General features: G+C 33.6%; 1 protein-coding gene across 1 annotated transcript in view; it reads right to left on the bottom strand.

Annotated features, from left to right (window-relative positions):
* Nucleotides 1–18,659: 18,659 nt before the first annotated feature.
* The window catches only part of LOC120415637 (uncharacterized protein DDB_G0271670), a 73,868-nt gene continuing 67,324 nt past the window's right edge, over nucleotides 18,660–25,203 (bottom strand). Inside the window, exons 5-6 of the mRNA XM_039577236.2 lie at nucleotides 24,152–24,704; nucleotides 18,660–24,069 (exon numbers count right to left, since the gene is read on the bottom strand). Coding sequence (XP_039433170.1) covers nucleotides 23,202–24,069; nucleotides 24,152–24,704 — 1,421 coding nt within the window. The 3' untranslated portion in view covers nucleotides 18,660–23,201. The remainder of the gene's footprint in view (nucleotides 24,070–24,151; nucleotides 24,705–25,203) is intronic.

Below are 25,203 nucleotides of genomic sequence, written 5' to 3'. Positions count from 1 at the left end.
GCTACCAACTCACACCATCAAAACAAATGTGTTCATTCGTTAACTGAATCAAAAAATCTCCAACAAGTATCATAGATTGACTTCTGATCACTCCTCGGTCACCAAGCTGTGATGGCCGAGGCAGTAAAGTCACTGGGTTAGTTTGTCAAAGATCTCTGGTTCGATTCCCGTAGTTGAAACTTTTAGTTTTTTGTTTTGACGGATGAACTTTGTTTGCAAATGAACCTCGAAGGAATAATTCTCTCGCCCATCTCGAGATGTGTTCTCTGTGTCCGTAAATGGTACCATTATTCTCTCGACTTGAGGCCATTATTCTCTCAGACGAGCGCTGCCCAGTTTTGGGTGTAAGTCTCACCCAAACAATCCACCAATTTTCTAATGACGATATCTCAGCAACTAATGGTCCGATATTCAATGTTAAAACATTCGTGAAATTTTCCGATTTTTTCGAAAACAATATTTTGATTTTTTTTTATCAAGACTAACATTTCAAAAGGGCGTAATATTGAATGTTTGGCACTTTTAAAATGTTAGTCTTGTCGTGTCTTGTCAATGTCTCAGAATTTTAAAAACAAATTGACTGAATTTAAAAAAAAATCAAACTTTCGATGGCTATATCTTGAAAACGGGGCACATTATCAAAAAATCAAATTTACATGAAAATGAGGTCAAAAATATTAAATGTATGGAATGTTGATTTTGAAATCACTATTATTAAAAAATAATCATAACTCGGCGGCAACATTTTTGCCTATTCTCTATGGCTCAAAAGTTGCGGGTTTCGGTCTCCTAAAATGTATCAAAAAATCTCGAAAATATAAAAAATACAGATTCCGGGAAATTGTTTTTTTGAGAAAAAAGTGTAAATAAAAATCATATTTTTTTCAGAATATTCCTCATCGATACCAAATTGTGCAGCAAATTCCCTCAAAAGTTACAGATTACAATTTTTGTTAATTTCATCATCATAGTACGATTACCTCTTTCCTCACGTGTGTTCTCACGCACGTCAATTCTCCCTACCCGCCGATTTCCGCTTCCAATTTCCTCGCCACATCAGCATATGAATTTTGATCAGAGAGATCGAAAATCAAGTAAAACGGAAAATTGCGCCAGGATTAGCTAAGACTTTTTCCAAGACAGGAAAAAAAAATGCCTCACTCAGCATCTTCTCAGAAACGGAAGAAAAAAAAGAAGTGAGGTTATGTTTATATTTTGCCTTCCGGCATGAATTGAAATGGAGGATTTCCGCTTCTGGCTTTCACACGAGGAGAATTGAGATGGAAAGGTTGCGCAGCAAACGAACGATGGAATCGAAAGCTTTCCGGAAGGAAATTGCCTTTTCCGTTTTGGGGAAAGAGTTGAGATGGCGAGGGTTTCTGGAGGGGGAAATACTGTGCTTTCCAAATAAATTACACAACAACTGATGTGCTGAAACGAATGAGAGAAAAAAAGGGTGGTTAGGGTGATCTTTTCATGATTTTTAATAGTTTTTTGAGAATCATGGTTTCCAGATTTCTTGGTTTTACTGAAAACAATTAAATCGAATTTGATTCAAAATGTTAACAAAAAAAGTGAAACCACCCTATTCAATTTCACTCCACCATTCTTCAATCTAGTGGAAAGACACTCAAATCATGTTAGCAGCAGCAGCAAATTCCTTTCTCCATAATCATATTCAATCCAGATGACTTATTCTGCCTTTCCCATTGAGAGCAAGCTTCCACTGGTAAGCACTGTTTTCCATCCACCCACACACGTGTGGATCACATCACTCAACGTTTTCTCGAGGAATTTTCCTCTCTACTTGCATGTTTTTTCTTCTATTCTTTCCGTCGAGGAGTGATTTCCGTTTTTGCCACGTTGATAAACGGAAGAGCTAATTTCCGATCGACTCAAGAGCTTTATTTCTATTTTCCTGGATTTTCACAAACACACACACGGAGGGGGAAAAAAGGGAAAAAAGGATTTCAATTCAAATGAAAGGCTTTCCCCGGTTCGATTTGCGCGAAATTTGGTGTCGATTTGGGTGGATTCAGGGTTCGGATCAGCGACTAAGTGATTTTGCTGAGGAATTTGGATGAAATCATGAAATCATGAGTTATTGAATCTTCATTTCTTGAAATCATCAAATAAACTAAGAATCCAATGTACTTTCATATTAAAATTGTAATTTTAACGTCATTTTATCTCAAAACTAGATTACTTTTTCAAAACCACCAATGCGCCATGCCATGTAAATGTAAATAGTAGTCGAGATATATTGTTGCAAAAGTTGCATAAAGAATTTACTCATTTCATTATTTTTACGTCTCAAAATTGACGTTGTCTCCCCAAAACAGTAATTATAATCATTTATTTCGAACCACAGCATAACGTGGAAAATTGCTTTTTCCCGTTTCCACCCTCCATGCATGATTTTCCTCCTCGACCCTCCCCCAAAATCTCAAAACCCAATTCAATGTACAGCTCAACCCCATAGTTTCATTCAGAATTTGAAATGCCAAGATCTTACAAAGAAGAAAACAACTTCCACAACACCCCAGCAGCAGCAGCACGTTCGTTCATATTTTGAAAGGCATTCATTCCAACCATCACGTGATTGGCCCTTTCAGCTATAATCCCTTACCAAAGCTTACCCCACACACTTCAAAAGGGGCAACCTTTTGTGAATCTGTCTCACCCACCCACCACACTTGTGGTTTTCTTATTCTTCCGAAGGATTCTGCGTTCTTCGAGGTCGAATCTTCTAATCGATTCGAAACAAACTTACAGGAATCCCCTCCCAACTGGGTTGAGAGTTTGACTTTTGTTAATCTCTTTTTGTAATATTTATATTTCTGCGAATGTTTTCACTCCTTCCAGTTGAAATCATGGATAAATTGAACCTTTCCTTTCCAAAATTCAAAATAACATGAAATTTTGACAGATGCAGCGCCCACTTGCGCCGCATGGCGGCGCCACCAAACAACCCTGCACGAAAGCAATCACAACAGCTCCTCCGATTGTCTGTGATCACACTCACACGAGAAAATCGAGCAAATCAGCAATCTCGCAACTCACCTTGGTTTATCTTATTGTTGCCTCTTGCTGTAAGGTTTTGGTAGATTTCAACCCGTAAGATCTTCCAGTGTTCTTCGTGTGTACTTGGCCAACTGCCAACCAAGTGTGTTGTGGTGTTCTAAGAAGGGAGTGGGGGAGAAGCAGGGAAGATCCAAGAGTTACGATGTTCGACGACCGGGGCTTAACCTTCCCTCCCCACTGGCTGTACCAAAACGACCACTCAACTATTTATGAACCTCAGACTCAGAAAATGGGGAAAAGATCAAAGCAAAATATGGTGTTGAGGGAATTAAATTTTGAGAGTTGAGAATTGGGAACATGTGAGGTTTGGGGATTGCGAAGAAGTTGAAACGATATGATTGTTTCCATTTTAGTATTTTACAGTTTTCTTTTGCAAACTTGATTAGATTTTGGTGCCAAAATGAATTTGATTGAAAATCGGGATTCTTGCTTGTTTTGATGGTATTTACCAAGGTTGTTAACGATAAAATTATCGAGGCTCGATGACAATAACAATAGTTCTATTTTGTATGCTTTTTCAATTCATAAGAGAGCAATTCCAGCCCAAAACAGGAATTTTTTAGTTACTTTTTTCTCGACCCTCTCCGATTTCAATGAATTTCAATGTATATGGAGCCAGTAACACTCGATAATGACATTTGAGAAGGGCGTACGTGTTTTCAATATTTTTGTATTTCATAATTTAAATATTGCTGTATCTCGAAGCCGTTGCATCGTATCAAAAAGTGGTCAAAGACAAACTTGTAGGAAATTTGACGGGCTTTCCAAAAAAATTATACTGAAAGAAAAAAACACTCCATTTTTATGAGATTTTTTGATTTTTAAGTTTAAAAGTTAAATTTGAAGGTGAGCCCACGATTTTTTTTTCGCTCAAAATTTTTGTGAAAATAGCCTAAGATGTTACAAAAAGACTCACGAAAAATGCAGGATGGAGCAACTCACCTAAAAAAATACAAAAATCATTTACTGAAACTGTTTTTTTGAAAAGTGCTCTAAACGTCAACATTTTCAAAAGCCGAATACGGGAATCGATTCTTTAGACAATTTTACATAAAAGTCTCCATATTGACCTTTGTCCTTAATCCAATCCTTGCGAAGTTGCAGCGGTTTTAAAAATAAAAATGTTGAAAAAATAGTTTTTTTTATGGTTTTTGGCAATTTCTATATGACGGACTTGATTTTTCAGTTTCGAAAATATTTTTATCGAAAAGCTCGTCCAATTTCCCATAAGTTTGTCTTTGACCACATTTCAATTGGATGTATGGGCTTACAGATATAAGCTAATTACATTGCTCATAATTCAAACATAACATTTTTTCAGTGTAGTAAAGTAACCTGGATAATAAATTAGCTTATATCTGTAAGCCCATACATCCAATTGAAATGTGGTCAAAGACAAACTTATGGGAAATTGGACGAGCTTTTCGGTAAAAATATTTTCGAAACTGAAAAACCAAGTACGTCACATAGAAATTTCCAAAAACCATTAAAAAACCTATTTTTTCAACATTTTTATTTTTAAAACCGCTGTAACTTCACAAGGATTGGACTTAGGACAATGGTCAATATGGAGACTTTTATGTAAAATTGTCTGGAGAATCGATTCCCGTATTTTTTTATGTGAGTTGCTCCATCCTGCATTTTTCGTGAGTCTTTTTGTAACATATTAGGCTATTTTCACAAAAATTTTGAGCGAAAAAAAATCGTGGGCTCACCTTCAAATTTAACTTTAAACTTAAAAATCAAAAAATCTCATAAAAGTGGAGTGTTTTTTTCTTTCAGTGTTTTTTTTTTTTTTTTTGGAAAGCCCGTCAAATTTCCTACAAGTTTGTCTTTGACCACTTTTTGATACGATGCAACTGCTTCGAGATACAGCAATATTTAAATTACGAAATACAAAAATATTGAAAACACGTACGCCCTTCTCAAATGTCATTATCGAGTGTTACTGGCTCCATATACACAAAAATGGCTTATATATGCCTAGGATAACATGTCTACAAAGTTTCATAGAAATCGGAGAGGGTCGGGTACAACCGATTCCCTATTTGACATGGAATTGCTCAAGAGTTTTTTTTTAGAAAATATTAGGGTAATTCTCTACCAACTCACACGAAATCGGGAAAAGTTGCCCCGACCCCTCTTCGATTTGCGTGAAATTTTGTCCTAAGGGGTAACTTTTGTCCCTGATCACGAATCCGAGGTCCGTTTTTTGATATCTAGTGACGGAGGGGCGGTACGACCCCTTTCATTTTTGAGCATGCGAAAAAAGAGGTGTTTTTCAATAATTTGCAGCCTGAAACGGTGATGAGATAGAAATTTGGTGTCAAAGGGACTTTTATGTAAAATAAGACGCCCGATTTGATGGCGTACTCAGAATTCCGAAAAAAACGTATTTTTCATTGAAAAAAACACTAAAAAAGTTTTTAAAATTCTCCCTTTTTCCGTTACTCGACTGTAAAATTTTTTGGAACATGTCATTTTATGGGAAATTTAATGTACTTTTCGAATCTACATTGATCCAGAAGGGTCATTTTTTCATTTAGAACAAAATTTTTCATTTTACAATTTCGTGTTTTTTCTAACTTTGCAGGGTTATTTTTTAGTGTGTAACAATGTCCTACAAAGTTGTAGAGAAGACAATTACAAAAATGTTGATATATAGACATAAGGGGTTTGCTTATAAACATCACAAGTTATCGCGATTTTACGAAAAAAAGTTTTGAAAAAGTTACTTTTTGCGTTTCTCTTTGTTTCGTCGTCCGTGTCTGTCGCGGGTGACCATGAACGGCCATGATCGATGACGACCAACTTTTTCAAAACTTTTTTTCGTAAAATCGCGATAACTCGTGATGTTTATAAGCAAACCCCTTATGTCTACATATTAAAATTTTTGTAATTGTTTGCTCTACAACTTTGTAGAACATTGTTACACTCTAAAAAATAACCCTGCAAAGTTAGAAAAAACAAGAAAATTTAAAATGAAAAATTTTGTTCTAAATGAAAAAATGACCCTTCTGGGTCAATGTAGATTCGAAAAGTACATTAAATTTCCCATAAAATGACATGCTCCAAAAAAATTTACAGTCGAGTAACGGAAAATGGGAGAATTTTAAAAACTTTTTTAGTGTTTTTTTCGATGAAAAATACGTTTTTTCGGAATTCTGAGTACGCCATCAAATCGGGCGTCTAATTTTACATAAAAGTTCCTTTGACACCAAATTTCTATCTCATCACCGTTTCAGGCTGCAAATTATTGAAAAACACCTCTTTTTTCGCATGCTCAAAAATGAAAGGGGTCGTACCGCCCCTCCGTCACGAGATATCAAAAAACGGACCTCGGATTCGTGATCAGGGACAAAAGTTACCCCTTAGGACAAAGTTTCACGCAAATCGAAGAGGGGTCGGGGCAACTGCTGTGTGAGTTGGCGGAGAATTACCCATTACAAATTTTCACAAATTACCGTATTTTCTCGAAATTAGTCAAATTTTCAAAATATGCAATATGGGTATCAAACGACGAAAAATTTTGTATGATATGAAGCATACACAATTTGGATGTATGTATGAAGCAAGCAAAATTTCGCTTCGTTTGATACCCATATTGCAAATCTTGTAAATTTGAGTATTTTTTTGAAAAAGTACGGTATTTTGTGAAAATTTCAGTATTTTCAAAAACAACTCTATTAAAGTGAAAAAGCTTTAGTATTTTTCAAAAAAAAAACTCTAATAAATTGAAAAAGCATACAAATTTCAATTCGTTTGATACCAATACTGCAAATTTAGAATATTTGAGTTTTTTTTGAAAAATACGGTATTTTGTGAAAATTTTAGTTTAAAAAAAACTTTGGTACAGTGAAAAAGTATAAAGAATTCCGCTTTCAATATTGCAAATTTAATTTTTTTTAGTATTTTCGAAAAAATGCGGTAATTTGTAAAACATTTAGTACTTTAAAAAAATACTGTAATTTAATTTAATTTGGAAATTTATTTTCGATAAAAATACGGTATTTTGTAAAAATTTCAGAATCTAATAAAGTGAAAAATCTTACAAAATTTCGCTTCGTTTGATAACCATATTGCACGTTTTGAAAATTTGAGTATTTTCTAACAAATACGGAAATTTATGAAAATTTTAGTAATTTCCAAAAACAACTCTGATAAATTGAAAATGCATACAGAATTTCACTTTGTTTGATATCCATATAGAATATTTTGAAAATTTGAGTATTTTCGAAAAAATACAGCAATTTGTGAAAATTTGAATATTTTCAAAAAAAAACACTTTAATAAATTGAATAAGCATTAAAAAACAATTCGATTGAAACTCATATTGCATATTTTTTAAATTTGAGTATTTTCAAAAAAAGGCTAATTTGTGAAAATTTTAGTATTTTCGATGAAAAAACTCTGATAAAGTGAAAAAGCATACAGAATTTCGCTTTGTTTGATATCCATATTGTATATTTTGAAAATTTGAGTATTTTCGAAAAAATACGGTAATTTCTGAAAATTTTACAATTTCCAAAAAAAAACTCTGAAAAAGTTAAAAAGCAAACAGAATTTCGCTGTGATTGATATCCATATAGTATATTTTAAAAATATGAGTGTTTTCGAAAAAATACAGTTTTGTGGAAATTTTTATATTTTCAAAAAAAAAAACTTTAGTAAATTGAAAATGCATAAAAAATAATCAATTCGTTTGATACTCATATTGCAAAGTTTTAAATTTGAGTATTTTCAAAAAATACGGTAATTTGTGAAAATTTTAGTATTTTCGATGAAAAAACTCTGATAAAGTGAAAAAGCATACAGAATTTCGCTTTGTTTGATATCCATATTGTATATTTTGAAAATTTGAGTATTTTCGAAAAAATACGGTAATTTCTGAAAATTTTACAATTTCCCAAAAAAAAACTCTGAAAAAGTGAAAAAGCAAACAGAATTTCGCTGTCTTTGATATCCATATAGTATATTTTTAAAAAGTTGAGTGTTTTCGAAAAAATACAGTTTTGTGGAAATTTTTATATTTTAAAAAAAAAAAAACTTTAGTAAATTGAAAATGCATAAAAAATAATCAATTCGTTTGATACTCATATTGCAAAGTATTAAATTTGAGTATTTTCAAAAAATACGGTAATTTGTGAAAATTTTAGTATTTTCGATGAAAAAACTCTGATAAAGTGAAAAAAGCATACAGAATTTCGTTTTGTTTGATATCTATATTGCTTATTTTGAAAATTTGAGTATTTTAGAAAAAAATACGGTAATTTCTGAAAATTTTACTATTTCCCAAAAAAACTCTGAAAAAGTGAAAAAGCAAACAGAATTTCGCTGTCTTTGATATCCATCTATATATATAAAAAATTTCGACGGTTTTGTTCGAACGCGAATCAATTCAACACGGAACGTCGGATCGAGGTGCTCTTTAATGTGTTGGGTTCGTGTAAGCCCAAGGAAGGTTTATACGCTAACTAATTGACACTTTGGCCACTCTGGAACCGATTCCGGAAAATCTGCAGATTGTATAGGAAAAGCTGCGTAAAATCAAATTTTGATCACAGGAGGCTGAATTCGCAAACAAGCAAGAAACGTCAGGAAACCAAAAAAGGGCAGAACGAAGTTTGCCGGGAAGAGCTTGTATAGTATATTTTTAAAAAGTTGAGTGTTTTCGAAAAAATATAGTAATTTGTAAAAAATTTAATATTTTCAAAAAAATTAAAAATAATTTAAAAAAATCAATTGGTTTGATACTTATATTGCATATTTTTAAAATTTGAGTAATTTCAAAAAATACGGTAATTTGTGAAAATTTTAGTATTTTCGATGAAAAAACTCTGATAAACTCTGACATCCATATTGCATATTATGAAAATTTTAATATTTTCGAAAAAATACGGTAATTTTTTGAGACTTTTTTGAGTTTTCTTAAAAAAGCTCTACTAAATTGAAAAAGCATAACACAATTCAATTCGGTGGGTATCAACCGAATACCCATATTGCATATTTTGAAAATTTTAACTCAGTAAATACGGCAATTTCTGAAAATTTTACTATTTCCCAAAAAAAGAAAACTCTGAAAAAGTGAAAAAGCAAACAGAATTTCGCTGTGTTAGTATATTTTGAAAATTTGAGTGTTTTCGAAAAAAATACAGTAATTTGTGGAAAATTTAGTATTTTCGAAAAAATACAGTAATTTGTGAAAATTTTTATATTTTCAAAAAGACTCTGATAAATTGAAAAAGCATACGAAATATCAATTAGTTTGATACCCATTTAGCAAATTTGAGTATTTTCGAAAAAATACAATATTTTGCAAAAAATTTGGTTTTTCTAAAAAAAAACTCTATTAAATTGAAAAAGCGAACCAAATTTCACTTCTTTTGATAGCCATATTGCAAATTATGAAAATTTGTGTATTTTTGAAAAAACATACGATATTTTGTGAACAATTTTTAGTCCACTTTGATACTTACTAAATTTTCAAAAAATTATATTTAGTGAAAGCATTGAAAATTTAACATGATATGGTTGAAGTAATCGATTTTAGAAAGATTTTTAAAATGAGTTATCGTGCAATCTTATCGCTGATAGAATTATCGAAATAACGATAACGATAGATTATCGTTATCGTCAGACGATAATATTATCGACGATAATTTTATCGATTAACAACCTTGGTATCTACAGCCCCATGAATAAGATGATTTAAATTCTGCACATTTTTTGTGAACAACAACAGAAGAAGTGGAATCTACATATTTAAAATTTTAGATGAGCTTTTGAAATAGGTACATAAAAAACTCAACAAACTTTTTGAGGAAACAAAAAAAAAAAAAAACTGTACTCTGTAGAAAAATTATCCTTATCAACTTACCTCTTTGCCATCAACTGTGTTGTCGATAAGAACCTTTCCCTCCCTCCCTCTTTAATTCCGCATCATACAAATCTTTTAATTACACAAAATTGGACGCCAAATCTCTGTTTATGCATTGTATCGCTAGTCACTAGTCTAGTTTAGTCCAGTGTGTGCTGCAACATTGCAAATAGCCACTGCCGGTGCCGCTTCCCCTTAACTAAGCTTTAGTTAGTGTGTTTTACTACTTTTATGGCGTTTCGCACCACCAGAGACCAAAAGATGGGGGGGAGAAACTACAAATGGGACATAAATATAGTTGCCAGCAAGGAGGCAAGCAGTGCTGCCATCAGGGCCAACAGTGTGAGCGAGGTTAAACAAGTGCCCAGAAGCACCGAAAAGTAAGTAAAATGACTTTTATATGTCCTCTTCCCTTCCCCCTTGTGCTGTGGAAGGGGAAACTTGGTGAAGGGGAGGGGGGTAAAGATGGCCACCCCTCTTGGGCAAAAGTGGAGAGCACATAAAAATCGCATTTATCCCAAGAGTGTGTACACTATTCAGGGGGACGTCGTTTTCGTCGTCGTTGGAAGGAAGAAGAGATGGCGGCAGCAGACGGCAGAAAAAGGGTGCGGTTGGAGGTCGGAGTTGGGTGTCCCGACGACCCTGGACCGGGTGTGATAACATCTTCCTGTTATGCTGCGAGGGAGATACGGGGAAGACGACTATTTCTAGATTTTTTTTTTATTGTTTAAATAATCTAAATTATACAATTAATAAATAGCTTATAAGAGCAAGTAAAAAAAACAAGACTACAATTGTTTTATTTTACTATTTTTCAAATCAATATTCACATAAAACATTGTATTTTACTTGTAATATTTTCAAAAAAAAAATGTAATAATAAGGCATTAAATCCAGACTCTAGACTCGAATATCCGAAGGCCTTGAAAAAAAAAATTGGATGATCGAACCACGGAAAAAAAAAGTTCATTAACTTATTTTTGACTCTCGAGCTTTAGAATTTTTAAAACCAACATGGCGGCAATGTGGCTGTGACAAAATGCATTTTATAATTAAATAAGCAATCAACTTTTCAAATTCGACTAGACTGGGGTCACAAAATTCGAATTTGGTGTTAAAAGTTCAAAAATTAAAAAATATTTTTTTATGATTCGATCATCCAAAGTCACATACAGACCTTCGGATAATTGGACTTTAGATAATCGAAACTTCGGATTATCGAGGATTTGGATAGTCCAGTTTGGACTGTTTTAAAATTTGAGAAAATACTAAAAATACTAAAAAAATTAGTTGAGTGTTTTCATTTACACAGAAATAAGAAATAAACACAATAGAATCAAAACATACTTCTACATATGAAATTGGCTCCCCTAGGCATCTATAATTTTAAAGTTTGGCAAAAATAAAGATTCAAGGCTCTCAAAGACATCATTCCCGATCAGCCATTTGGTGGCCATGTTTGTTTTAGATAAACATTCAAATCTTGATTCAAAAAATTTCAATCAAAAAATGGTTTTCTTTGTGTTGTTTGTACAAGCATTTTACATACAGTGATTATATTTTTATTTCAATTTACTAGAATCATCATTGACAGTCATTGCCCCAAAAGTGAAAGTAACCATCTTCCACCTAAAACGAAATCTTTCAGCATTATTTGATAAATCATAGAATAAAGGAAGAGATATCGAAAAACTGGCAACCTTGGAAAAAGTTATGGATTCTAGCTAAAGATGACAATTTTCAAAATGAAAATCGTCGCTGGCATTTAAAAAACTTAAAATGAATTTACAAGCCAAAAAAAAATAAAATTACAAAACAAAAAAGTGTTTTAAAGTCCATTTTACACTAACTCAGTTGTTAGGCAATCATTAGTTTTTTTTTAGAAAATGGAAGATATTACGAAAACAAACATTTTAGCGAGAAAAAAAATTACATCGAAAATTTATATTCATAATTCAAAACATTTTTGAAGTACCCCAAACATGTGAAAATTTATTCTATTTACAGGGAAATGCATTTTAAAATAATTTCATCTGATTGCACTTGAAATTCCACTGAAAAAGATATTTTTTTCGAGCCGATTCAAAAAGAGGGGAGGAGAGACAGTTGAAAATTGTTCGGAGCACAAAAGTAGCTTAAAAATCAACTGGAGAAAAAAATAAAGAAAAAAAGGGCAGCAGACGGTTTAGAAAATTCTAAGAGCCCCCTAGTTAGGCATGATTTTTCAAGTAATATCTCAATAACTTTTAGCTGATTTGACAAATTTCTAATCTTTTCAATGAAAATGTACTTAAGAATTTAAATTCAAACCAAACATTTCAAAATATTGAAAATATGTATTGAAAGGATGATTTAATTTTTTATAAATATTTGTTTGGAAAATGAACATGACGTTTCACAACGGTTTCACTTTTCAACATTGCAAATCGGACCAAAAGGTGCCAAGATATTGTCAGTTGGAAAATGCACACTAATTAGGTGACACTGAAAAAAAGTTATGAGTAATTGTCTAGAATTTCACGTTTTTTCTCGAGATTCTTTACAAAAAAAAAGTAACACAAAAAACTCTTTTTCCGAATTTTACTTTTTATTCCTAAAAGTTAAATTCCCAAATTATCTATTTTTGTGATAAGTATTAGAAGATTTATGAATTCATTGATAATTTGCTTAATTTTGACAGTGGCGTAACTGTTATGAAGTATAACGCATTTTTTGATACTTTTTGTTTCAAAATATTAAAAAAAAGCTTGATATTTGAAGTTTTAGTTGGACTGCTAATCAGGAAATTTTAGGAAAAGAAAGCCTTGAAAAAATTGTTTTGCAGAGAAGTTTTTCTTCATAATACATTTTTAAATTGAAAAAAAAAATCAATTCAATTCGGTTTTATTTAATAATCAAGTTACAATGAGTTCACTTAAGTACATAACGGAGTTTTCAAGTTCCTTTCCGCTGTGTGTTACATCATAATTCAATTGAAGGCATTATTACTTATAACTATTAAATAGACAGGAATAAGCTAAAATTATCAAAAAATCTGTTAATTTACAGAAAGATAAACTAAATAAAAAAAGATCATTTAAAACAAACAGAAATGCCTTTTACTTGAAAACAGCGCACATTATCACCAAAGTGTAAGGTCAAATTCGATTGTAAACTTGGTTTTGCATCTAGAAATGATTTTGTTCCATTTTGTTTTACCGCAACTTAGGCCGATGCAAATATTTAAAAAAGTTTTGTCCCTCGGCCCTGGCCGAGGTCAAGGGGGGGGGGGGCAAAAAAATAAAAAAATATAAACATTTAAATAACAAGCCATAGTCTTCACATTTAAATTAAAAAAGTGTTTTAAAATGCATTTTACACTAGTTCAGTTGTTTTGCAATCATTAGTTTTCAAGAAATCTAAGATCTGACAAAAACAAAAATTGCATCGAAAAAAAAGATTTTGCATTAAAAATTTTCAAAAAATCTTAAGATTTTTTAATCAATCCAAACATGCTAAAAATGATTTTAAACGCAGGAGAATGTATTTTAATTTGATTTCAGCTGGTTGCACTTGAATTTTCATTGAAATTTTGAAGTTTATTGTAAAAATATTTTTTTTGCCCCCTAATGTTTCGGGCCAATTTTGAAGAGGGGGGGTGACAAAAACTTTTTAAAATATTTGTACCAGCCTTAAATATTATCAAAAAATCATATTTTTTATTTAACAAAAGAACGGTTTAATCATTACCTACAAATTTGCCCAAGATACCAAATCGATAAGAATTTTTTTTAACATAAGAAAATAACCGATTAAAATGAATTAAAATTTCCGCACATTGTTCATAATAATTTTCCAACATTTTTTTTCTAAATAAAGCCAATAAAGATTGGTGTGAATCTGCTTGAAAAAGGTCAAAGTAGATTTGTCGTGAACAAACCCGGAATGACGTTGAATAACGTAGCTCATGTCAGTTTGTTTAGATTTTAGAGGTTAAATTGAGTTGAGTTTTGTAAAGGCACGTTTGAATACAATATTTTACATTTTTTATGTACTTCAACGCTTTGGTAAAAAACTAACTTAATCCACCTATGTGGTTGGTGCCTTCCTCACTCTTTTTCAACAATAGGTGATATGTGATATGATGGGTTTGCACACAAATTTCGTCTAATTTCGTTAAGTCCGGAATACAAAAAAACACACATATCACTCAAGGAATCATAAGTGGTATCATAAGTGGTCATAGCTTGAGACAGGGTTGCCAAATCTTCAATGTTTTGGACTCGTTGGAAAGGTCTTTCGATTACCTTACCAACGATGGGTCGGATGATGGATCCGGACATTGTTTACATACATTTAAGTGAGATCCGGCTTACTAAAAAGTACATAAATATCACTTAAGTAGTCAGAACTCGAGACAGGGTTGCCAGATCTTCAATGTTATAGACTCGTTGGAAAGGTCTTTCAATTACCTAACTAACGATGTATAGCATGATGATGTTTGGTTCAGTTTACTGCCTTTTATTCAGCTTTCGAAAATATGTGAAAACACATTTTTATACATAACTTTTGAACTACTTATCGAAACTTCAAACTATTCAATAGCACCGTATGGGACCCTAAACCAAGTCGAATGCGACTGGTTTGGTCAAAATCGGTTCAGCCAGTGCTGAGAAAACTGAGTGACATTATTGGTCACATACGCACACACATACACACACACATACCCACACACATACACACACACATACACACACACATACACACAGACATTTGTTCAGTTTTCGATTCTGAGTCGATATGTATACATCAAGGTGGGTTTTCGAGCTTTAAATAAAAAGTTCAATTATAGAGCAAGATTATAGCCTTACCTCAGTGAGGAAGGCAAAATACAATGCTATTTAGGTAATTGAAGTGCCAGTCCGGGTTAAGAAAGTGCTCATTTTGCTTCTTATTCTGATCTTTTCGAAAATTTGTTGAAACATTTCTAATATTAAACAGTTAAATAATTGGGCCGTCGTAGAAAGTTTAATACAAAATAATCGTCTTGATTCGGTTGTGTAATCAAAAACAATAACAAACTCTTCTCCCCTATTGAACCAGATTTCCCGTCGAGTAACCACACGCTAAATAAAGAAAGAACAGCAATAGAGACCATTAAAAACATGTCATTTTCCGCAACTGTTAGTACTGTTAGTATAGTGTCCATAGATTCCCTACACCATCGACCTCCAATGAGAAAAACATTCTACTTACTTTCTCATGCTTTTCATCTTTTCTTTGTAGTGGCAGGTGACGACAGTCACACTAAAATCTCGCAAACTCTTAAAAAAAGAAAGAGAGTTTAAAAATTTGTTCCCGCACCAACTAACCTGCCCGGCCAATAAACCACCACCATTTAAATCCTTCGGACCGATTTTATTCACTTAACTTCACATTCTCCCAGCGCGCGCATGGCGGTGATCCCATTTTTATACTCACTCTGACGCCTTTCTTCTGGAGCCATTTTATTCCTGAATCCTTCTCTGGGTCAGGTGGGGTACAATGTGATATGGTGGGGGGAGGGGGGATGGTTATGCCCCTTTCGAACAAGTTGAGGATGACACCTGAATTGGTCGTTTTGGTACTTTTCTTTTCGATGAGTGGAAAAAGTGTTGAATTTTGAATAAATTTTCCTCAAGTTGCATCAAATTTGAGTTGTGATTGCATGCAACTTTGCATTCAATTTATAATTGCAAGGGTAATTTCAGGCAAATTAAAATTCTTTTGAGGTTAAGAAAGGCAATTTCTACTACTATGGAAATTCACTTCAAGCTTTTACAACATTTTCCAACTTATTTTTTGTCGCACATTTTACTAACAGTCATGGGTCATGTAGTTTGTAACTAGTTAGTTAGTAGGTAAACTCTGCCATTCTGCCATGCTTGTCTCTCCTCTGATCGCGCGTGGCAATATTATTATTAACGGTTATGGGCGAAGGAGGACCCCATTCGATTGGAGGAATCAGTTAATGGAGGGACGAGCTAGTCAGGAAAGAGTTAGAGAGAGGTCTAGTCTATTGATACGATTTTATGGTTAAATGATATGGTAATTGATTTTTGAATTAAAGAGTACATTTATTTCGAAAAATTGCTTGAATTCGACGAGCTTACATAATAATTGATAAAAAAAAATAAAGAAACAACATTTTTTTAGATGACTTTAAACATTTTTGAAATTTTAAGATTTACTTCTGGAAATCAATAACTCTAAAAATCTTCCTAATGTAATCCAAGTTCAATCCTTTCTCGATTACCGACGTAACATTTCATATGTCATCGTGATCTCAGATTCTAATAGAACTTTCATGCAAGTCACCCGTTTCCAACACGGAAATATTTCATGAAACCTTTCGCCTAAACAACTTCAATGAAGCATTTCACCACCAGATGCCAGACAAGTTGCAACAGAACAGCGCGCCATCTATATGTCGTTTGCATTTTACAGCAAATTTAACCAAAGGTGGCACCACCGTGAAAATAAAAAGCGAAGTGCCACCTTGAAAGGTATTTTGGCTGTCAAAAGTTGTCTAGATCATTTGTTTTGAATTGGATTTTAAATATTTTTAAAGTGATTTGAGTTTTAATTTGTAATTATTTCGTATGATTTTACTTAAGTTGAAACAATTAATTTGTTTAAACATTGTTTTGAGAATGCTGTAATACCCCGGGCAGACGGTAATAACAAAATTAATAATATTTCAATAACAAATCCAGTTAAAATAACAAAAAGTGTTATTATTTTATCCTGAAGTTCAACTTCAAGAAGAAAAAATAATAACAGTTTCTGATAAAATAACAAAATTTGGTATTGAAGTGATATTATATAGAAAATGTTTAATAACACGCTAATAAGAGGAAATGTTATACATTTCAAAAACTCTCCTAATAACAAAATTTGTTATTCGTTCGGTATACTGACTAAGAAATAAAATTACCATAAATCGCACAAATGGAAAAGTTTCTAAGTGTCCATAACACAATCTGTTATTATTTTTTCTTTTGTTAAATATGTTTAGATCTTTGGAATAATTTTAACTAATTTCGTTGGGGTCATTATTTTGGCCATGAACTGGGGTCCTTAAGCTAAAATTATTCTAAAAAGTTGAAATTTTGAAAGTTGATTTTTTTAATTATTTGATATACCCCCTAAGGGACTTTGTTAAAATTGGCTAGAACTATGGGATAATTTTGACCAATTTCGTCAGGGTCATTATTTTGGCCATGAAATGGAGTCCTTAAGCTAAAATTATTCTAAAAAGTTGAAATTTTGAAAGTTGATTTTTTTAATTATTTGATATACCCCCTAAGGGACTTTGTTAAAATTGGCTAGAACTATGGGATAATTTTGACCAAATTCGTCGGGGTCATTATTTTGGCCATGAAATGGGGTCCTTAAGCTAAAATTATTCGAAAAAGTTGAAAATTTGAAAGTTGATTTTTTTAATTATTTGATATACCCCCTAAAGGACTTTGCTAAAATTGGCTAGAACTATGGGATAATTTTGACCAATTTAATCGTGGTCATTTATTTAACCATGAAATGGGGTCCTTAAGCTTAAATTATTGTAAAAAGTTGCAATTTTGAAAGTTGATTTTTTTAATTATTTGATATACCCCCTAAGGGATTTTACTAAAATTTGCTAGAACTATGAAATAATTTTGACCAATTTCATCAGGGTCATTTATTTCACCATGAAATGGGGTTTCAAGCTAAAATTAATCCGATAAAATTAACTTTTGAGAGTTCTTTTTTTTAATTTTTGTTATATTCCCTAACGGAATTGATTTATTTATTGAGAATTTTTTAAGTGTGAATAACAAAAACTGTTATTATTTTCACAGAGCCAGGAAGTCGGAGCTGACGTTGAAGTTCGAGCTGGATTGAGACCTCGGAGACTGCATCGGATTCATCTAATTTTCAGCAACTTTTACTTGGAGTCGGAATCTGTGAAGTCGGGTATTTTTGGAGAGCTGAAGTCGTCGTTGACGTCATATCCAGCATCTAGAGTCGGAGTTGTCTTCAAAGTATGGATTCAAAGTCGCTTGGAGGTACCCGACTCTGCAGCCCTGACTAGTACAGAAGAGTTATGGCAACTGCAGGTTTATTTTCAAATGGCAAATAAACCAAAACAATAACTTTTTTTGTTATGGAGACATACCAGTTCAATAACATTTTTTGTTATTATGCTGCTCCACCTCTCCGCACAAAATAACAAATCTTGTTATTCCTTCATGATTCCTTCTGTGTTATTGGTTTGTTATTGCAATAACAACATAATAACAGTTTAAGTTATTCTTCGAACAAATCTTTGTTATTGATTTTTGTTATTTTAACAACTAATCCGATCATCCCAATAACATATTTCGATCTTCTCACAATATCAAAAACTGACCTTCTCAAGTTATTTCCGTCTGCTCGGGACAACAATAAAGTGTCATGGAACAATTACAACCAAAGCAAATGAAGGCATCAAAAGGCCATCGTAAACAACGAAATTGTAGCCGGACAAGTATCTTGAAGTAACAAAACATAATGTGAAACTTTCATTGAATGTAGTGAATAACAGGTCTTCGATAAGCTTCAGCTTGAAGTCCGTAATAGAAAGCATCAATTTAGGGAAATCACCTAAAAACAAACTGCAGAAATGATTTTCTCAATAGTAAAACGCAGTAAAAAGTCCAATTCAGTTTGTTTATTCACAAAATAATGGAATCAGAAAGTGTGTGTGTTGTACATTTGCCTGATTCTTTTTTCATCTTCAAATTTTAATAATTTACCTCAACTCTAATCAAGTGCCTCTCAAGTATACAAGATTTCTAAACGGCTCACTGGAATCGAAGAAAGTTCACTTCAAACTCTTAAGTACTTTGATTACACTGTTTTGTTTCTTTTTTGTCATATATAATTATTCTTAGTTTCGAATTTGAACCACATTAGACGCAATTTTTGTCGTTTAATTTTTGTTTGTTTGCTCGCGCTGTTTTTTTTTTTGTTCAACTAAGAAGCGTAAATATGAATATTTGTTTCACTGTCTCTTCCCTAACCACTTCATTTTGATCACAAGTTCGCGAATAATACTTCTCCGTTGCGTTCAGCGTGTGTGTGATGTTTCGTAATCTTCAAATATCTTCTTTTTTTTGTTGGAAATTGTGAGAACTCAAACTAAAACGTAATCGATAAACTTAATTACTCTCCTAAATCGAGTAAAGATATGTTGCACTAATCATAATCGTAAACGGTACTTAGTTGTTATCACTTAAAAAAACAGGGACGGCTCGTGACACGGAATGATTGCGATTTTCTTTTTTTCTTTCTTTTGTGATCGTTTAATTTAACGTTTCTTAAAGTAATAAGGTGAATGTTATGTTATTGATTTCTTACAGTTCATAAATATAACAACTAAGGATTTTACAGTGTGATGTGAAGTTGTTTAGTTTGTCTTTTTGTAGGATTGGATTATTTCACACGTTGCTGCGAGTCTCTGCTTTAAATGTAGGTTTGTTTTTTCATTCGTGATTGCTTAAGATAAATTGCAAAAAAGAGTAAATTTTGATTTTGAGTGTTTGAAAAATAGATAACAGAAAGTGAAACTTAATAATTTATAAACTAAATAAAAAGTAATGAATTTGTAAGAAGAGGCTCAAACCAATCAAAAGTTTGACTAAAGAAATAAATAAGAATAAGAAAGATTTACAAAATTAAAATAACATTATGAATATAAAACATAAGAAAGTTTGTAGAAGGGCGATTTGGCAAATGCTGTTTGTTTATAACTCATATTGTTTTTTTTTATTTGTTTCTTTTGAAATTCTTCAATTACTTCAAGAAATTTGAGCATATTTTTAATACAAAATTCAATAATTGTAAAACGTCAATGCTGTAATATCTCTAATATCACGACACTGACTCTACCGATATTGGCCATGTCGGGGACATGTACTTGAACAGTGTAAAATCTACTTAAAAAATAGGAATTTTGTTTTAAAAATAAAAAAAATTGGCGAAAAATAAAAAAAAGTGCCGGCAACCATGATTTAAGTTATGTTCACTTAAGGAAAACAATTTACTAACAACCTTTTCTATTCAAAATTACTTAAAAACCAGCATTTTGCGATTCGTTGGATATTTTGTAAGAACCAAATTCCAATATGTTATAAATTTTGAAAATCTGGCAACACTGTCAAGAACTGTCAAGGCTTATTGGAAAATTATTCAGTAATATAACTTTTCAAGACCGAGTTTGGGCAATTGGATTAAAATTAATTTCAGAGCCACATTTTTCCAAGAACTTGTCAAGTTTGAAGTTTCTGGCAACACTGCCTGAGATATGGAAACTTTAATGACATTTACAGATCATGTTTTTAGTTGGATAGGTTGAAATTTGTTTCCAGGTTTATGTTTGTAATTAATCTTTGACGTTTTGTTCAAATGGATCAATAATTTGGATGTTCTGGCAACACTGCCACAAAATGTTAAGACTTCAACGAAATAATAAAACAAATTTATAAGCTAGAGTTTTCTTATTTTGAGTGTTTTTTTCCAGCCCATCATAGTACGAAAAATTTCATTTTGTCGATCTGGCAACATTGCCAGAATATGGATATGAACACTTATGTAAAATTTTAACAACATTTCAAAGCTAATTTTCGTTGGTTACCTTTCCACATATTTGATGACTCATTAAGGTCGATGATCTGGCAACACTGCCAAGAGACCAAACAACTTCAGCATCCGAAGCATCTTTTTAAGCGATAATTTAGTTGAACCATTAATTTTGATGATCTGGCAGCACTGTCAAGAAATATTCCGACTAAAATTTAATTGATATTAGAATCCTTCAGAAAATGATGATTTTGCAACACTGCCATATGAACACTTATTTTTTATGAAGGTTGATTTGCGTTTATTTGGTTCAATATTGCTTCAAAAATTGATGTTTAGTTATCTGGCAACACTGCCACGTAAAATACTAACTAAAAAGTGTAAAGTAAGGATTTCTTCCAGACTGGAATAGTTATTGTAGAAAATTCGATTTTGAAATCAGCTTCAAGCATTTGAAGATCTTATCGATGACTCGTTAAGTTTGATTATCTGGCAACACTGCCATAAGGTATCGAAACATCAATGAAATTGGATTTCCAAAGTTTGTAAACTATTTCTGGAACAAACTTGGTAAAATTTAAATAAACTGTTTAGATAAATCGATAGGTTGTATAATCTGGCAACACTGTAATAGTTTAGAGAGGTTTTGTAATTTTTGTGAATAATTCTACCCGAAATAACCTTAATCACGATGTTCTGGCATCATTTAAACCATTCCAAGACGGATTTTTGTAATTGGTTGAGATGTTGAGTTTAATTATCTGGCAACACTGTGTTTAGTCAGGAGTCGAATTCAATTTATTGAACAAAATTTGCAATCTTTAGTATACAAAATTCAGAAACCATCCTTTAGGAAGTATTTGAGATGTCTTTAAGATTTCTGATCTCGATCTGGCAGCACTGTAAAGAGATATCAAGACTTAAGTGCAATTTTCGGAGGACTTCTTAGCTGATTTATTGAATACTTGGTTTATTTTTTTTCCGGGATAATTTGTGTAAGTATTTGAAGGATTGTTCCACTCATCACCATAATCATTATGTTTAGAAATTTGGCAACACTGTATAGAGATTTCACGACCGAAGTTTAATAGGATTTTTAACAAGTTTTTGCGAGTTTTATTGAAAATTTCCTTCGGAATAATGTACAGTTATTAAAAGTTCGGCTGAGTGGATCATAAAGTTTGATGATCTGGCAACACTGTAATACAATTCAAGGTTTTGGAGCAGAATTTTGTAATTTTTTATGGACATTTCTTCTGAAAATACCTTTCTTATCTTGCAACGATTTTACCAAAAAAAAATCCAGTCAGAAGAATAAAATAAAGTTTGTTGATCTGACAATACTGCCTTGTGTTATCTTGACTTAGTTTGATTTTACATAAGTTTTCAATTCAAAACTGGCCATTTTGTGTAAATTTCTTCTGAAACCCCATTTTTGTATTTTTTTAGATGTTCTTCTGATGTCTGATGTTGATGTGGCAATACTGCCATAGAATATCGAGAAATAAATTCTGATTTTCTAAGAATTAGATAAAAAATGCTTGCAGAAAAACTTATTTGTAGATATTCGAAGGATCGTTTAGAAGGATAGTTATGTTCTGGTAATCTAGCGCCACTGTCTCGAGATTTAACGACTGGAGTATAATTTAAATAACTTAACAAACACGATTTTTGCTTAGTTTTAATGAAAATTGTATTCGAAACAATGTACAGTTTTCAAAGGTTCGGCTTAATAGATCATAACATTTGTAGATCTGGCAACACTGTCTGGATTTTATTTAGATTTATATAATGTTTAGTACCTACAGAATTTGCCATATTGAGTAACATTTCTTCCAGGGTTTCATTTTTGCTAGTTTTTGAAAAGTCCTTCTGATTCATGATCTGGCAACACTGCCATGAAATATCAAGAAATAAAATCAATTTTAAAAACATTTCAAAGTTGATTTCTGATGGAATGGTCCGAAAATGCTTGATAATAATTTTTTTTAGGTTTTCAGAGGATTGTTCCACTGAATTGTTTTGTTTAGTAATCTGGCAACACTGTCTTTAAATTTCACGACAGATGTGTTATTCAAATAATTAATTTCAAACTCGAATTTCGTAAGTTTGATTGAAATATTATGTCGGAACAATATATTAGGATCAATAAGTTTGATGATCTGGCAACACTGTCCTACGGAAATTATGATTCAAGTAAGAAGAATAGACATTTGAAGGTTTTACGTTGAAGATCGATTCAAAAATGCATTTAGAACCGTTTTTTAGGTATTAAAATTAAGTCCTTGTCGCTGACTCAATCAATTTTGTAATCTGGCAACCCTGTATTGTGGTATTTTGTTTGATTTATATGGCTTTAAAGTGTTCGAATGTGTAACTTGGATAGACTGAACATTTTGTTGAAAAATCTTTATGAATTTTAGATGCATCATCAATCTGAAAGTCTGAGATCACTGCTGTCATAATAAGAGATTTGAGGAGATTTTTTTTTAAATATTGTTGTAAATAAGTTCAAATGGAATAAATTTGGTCTAAAACTGATAAAATTTAACCAATTGCAATTGGAGAAACACATTTTTTTGCCAAATCGCCCCCCATTTCACCCCTCATCCCCGCCCTACAGCTTCGTATGCTTCACATTGTCCGTCCAGTAGTTCTGTATCGTCATCGCCTCCAGCGAGTTCAGGAACGAATCGTTATCCAAGCTGTACATCTCGTCCGAATTGTCCCGGATCGTGCTATCATCAATGTACCCGCTCGAGTCCGGCTCGCTCAGCGCTTGCGGCTTGTTCAGATACAGATACCTCCGGTACAGAATCACCAGCGCTGCCGACAACCCCGACAACAGTCCCAGCGACGCCAAACAGATGCCCGAGATGGCACCCACATTCAACCTGCCCGGACTCTGACTGCGCGAGCTCCGCCGGTAGTCATCGTCCTCCAGCGGGTGGTCCTGATCGTCGACGCCCTCCTGCAGGTTCTGCGTGCTGAACGCAATCGACTGCGCAATGTAGCTGCTCGCGTTCGGCTGACCTCCAGCGGGACTCACAAAGTCCCGAAAGTCGGACGACAAGATCTTGCCGATCCGGCTGTTGCTGCCGCCGGAACTATCACTATGGCTGTCGTCGGGCAGTTCCCGCCCGTTACTGCTGCTGCTACTTGCTAGGTCCCTATCACTACTGCTGTTGCTAAAACTAGTACTACTGCTACTGCTGCTGCTGGAGTTGAAGTCAATGGACTGGATGGAACCGGTCGGCGCAGCTGGGACGGTCGTGTTGTCAACCGCGGAAGACGACGACTCGTCCAGCGCCGATTCCGTGACGTTCAGATCGACCGCAACCTCGGTGACCTGCTCCGGCTGCACCTCAACGTCCTGCTGCTCCCCCGAGGTTCCGTTCTCGACCGTCGCGACCTGCATCAACGTGTCGACCAACCGCGTGCCACGATCCGGAACACGCACCGTCGAAGCTGCTGCTTTCATTTCCCTAAAAAACGTAAACAACAACAATCAGTTTTTATAGCATCCGCCATAATGGCGCTCACGCGCCACCTGTCAAAAGCACTCACTCCTTCTCGACGCCAGCGCCGCCTCGATTATAATTTTTCAACTTCAACGTCGTAATGTTCTGCTCGTTCCGCGTGAAAATCGTCCCGTTTTTCTTAAGTCTCCCCGCCCCGGTTGTCGTCGCGGCCGTAACCTCCACGCTCGACGCGGTACTGCCAATCGGGTCCGCCTCCTTCCGGGTGTACCGGACCACGTCCGGACCGAAGTCTGTGCCAGCCAAACTTCCCCCGGCGAAAGTGTCGTCCACGTCCTGCCCGGAATCCGGAATTAAACTGTTGATGGTGGGTTGGGGAGCCACCGGTGCCGGCTGCGAACTGGAACTCGAAGACGACGAGGACGATGATGAGAGGAGACCGCTGGAGGCGGCTGCCACCGGTGGCAGGGATGATATGAAGCGGCCACCTGGAGGCGGGTTACCACCGTTGGGATTGGGAAGCTGGGTGGGTTCGCCGGCGCGTTTGAGATATGTGGATTTGTTGTTGTTTTCCTCCAGCTTGGACAGCTTGCTGGGGAACGTGTCGATCGAGCTGAGCGGGGTGCATTCGATGAGGACCACTGTAAAAGGTAGGGGAGTTAAGTGAGTTCAAGCGAAATCTCTCTTTAACAAATTAAAAAGTAAAAATCACAAAAGTAGAAATCACAGACAAACGGACTATAAGACTGTTTGTTTGATTTTCATCAACGGATGATGTTCGTGCTCAAACTCAACCCACTTCAATGAATTATCTCTGCGGTAAACTTTACGCAGTAGGCCTGGCCATTTCAATTTTTGTAATGCTTCAATGCATTCTAATGCAACGGCGCACTACAAATGTCAAAAAAGTTAGACATTTGCTTAAAACTGATGGTAAAACTTAACAGAGTTCGAGGTTTTGCGAATAAATTTTTATTCTTACAAATAAAAAAAATGCATTTGAGTTACAATTTGGAAAAATACAATAAGATGTTTTTATTCTTCACATAAATCAATAGATCTAAAAACTTTAAAATCTGAACTTTCTAATAAAAAACGGAAAAAGCAATAATTTTTTTTTTATATTTTTTGAAAAAACTT

This window comes from Culex pipiens, chromosome 1 (genome assembly GCF_016801865.2).
Source record: "Culex pipiens pallens isolate TS chromosome 1, TS_CPP_V2, whole genome shotgun sequence".
Classification (NCBI taxonomy): Eukaryota; Metazoa; Arthropoda; class Insecta; order Diptera; family Culicidae; genus Culex; species Culex pipiens.
Note: the sequence above shows the minus strand (reverse complement) of the source record. Positions and strands in the feature narration are given on the sequence as shown.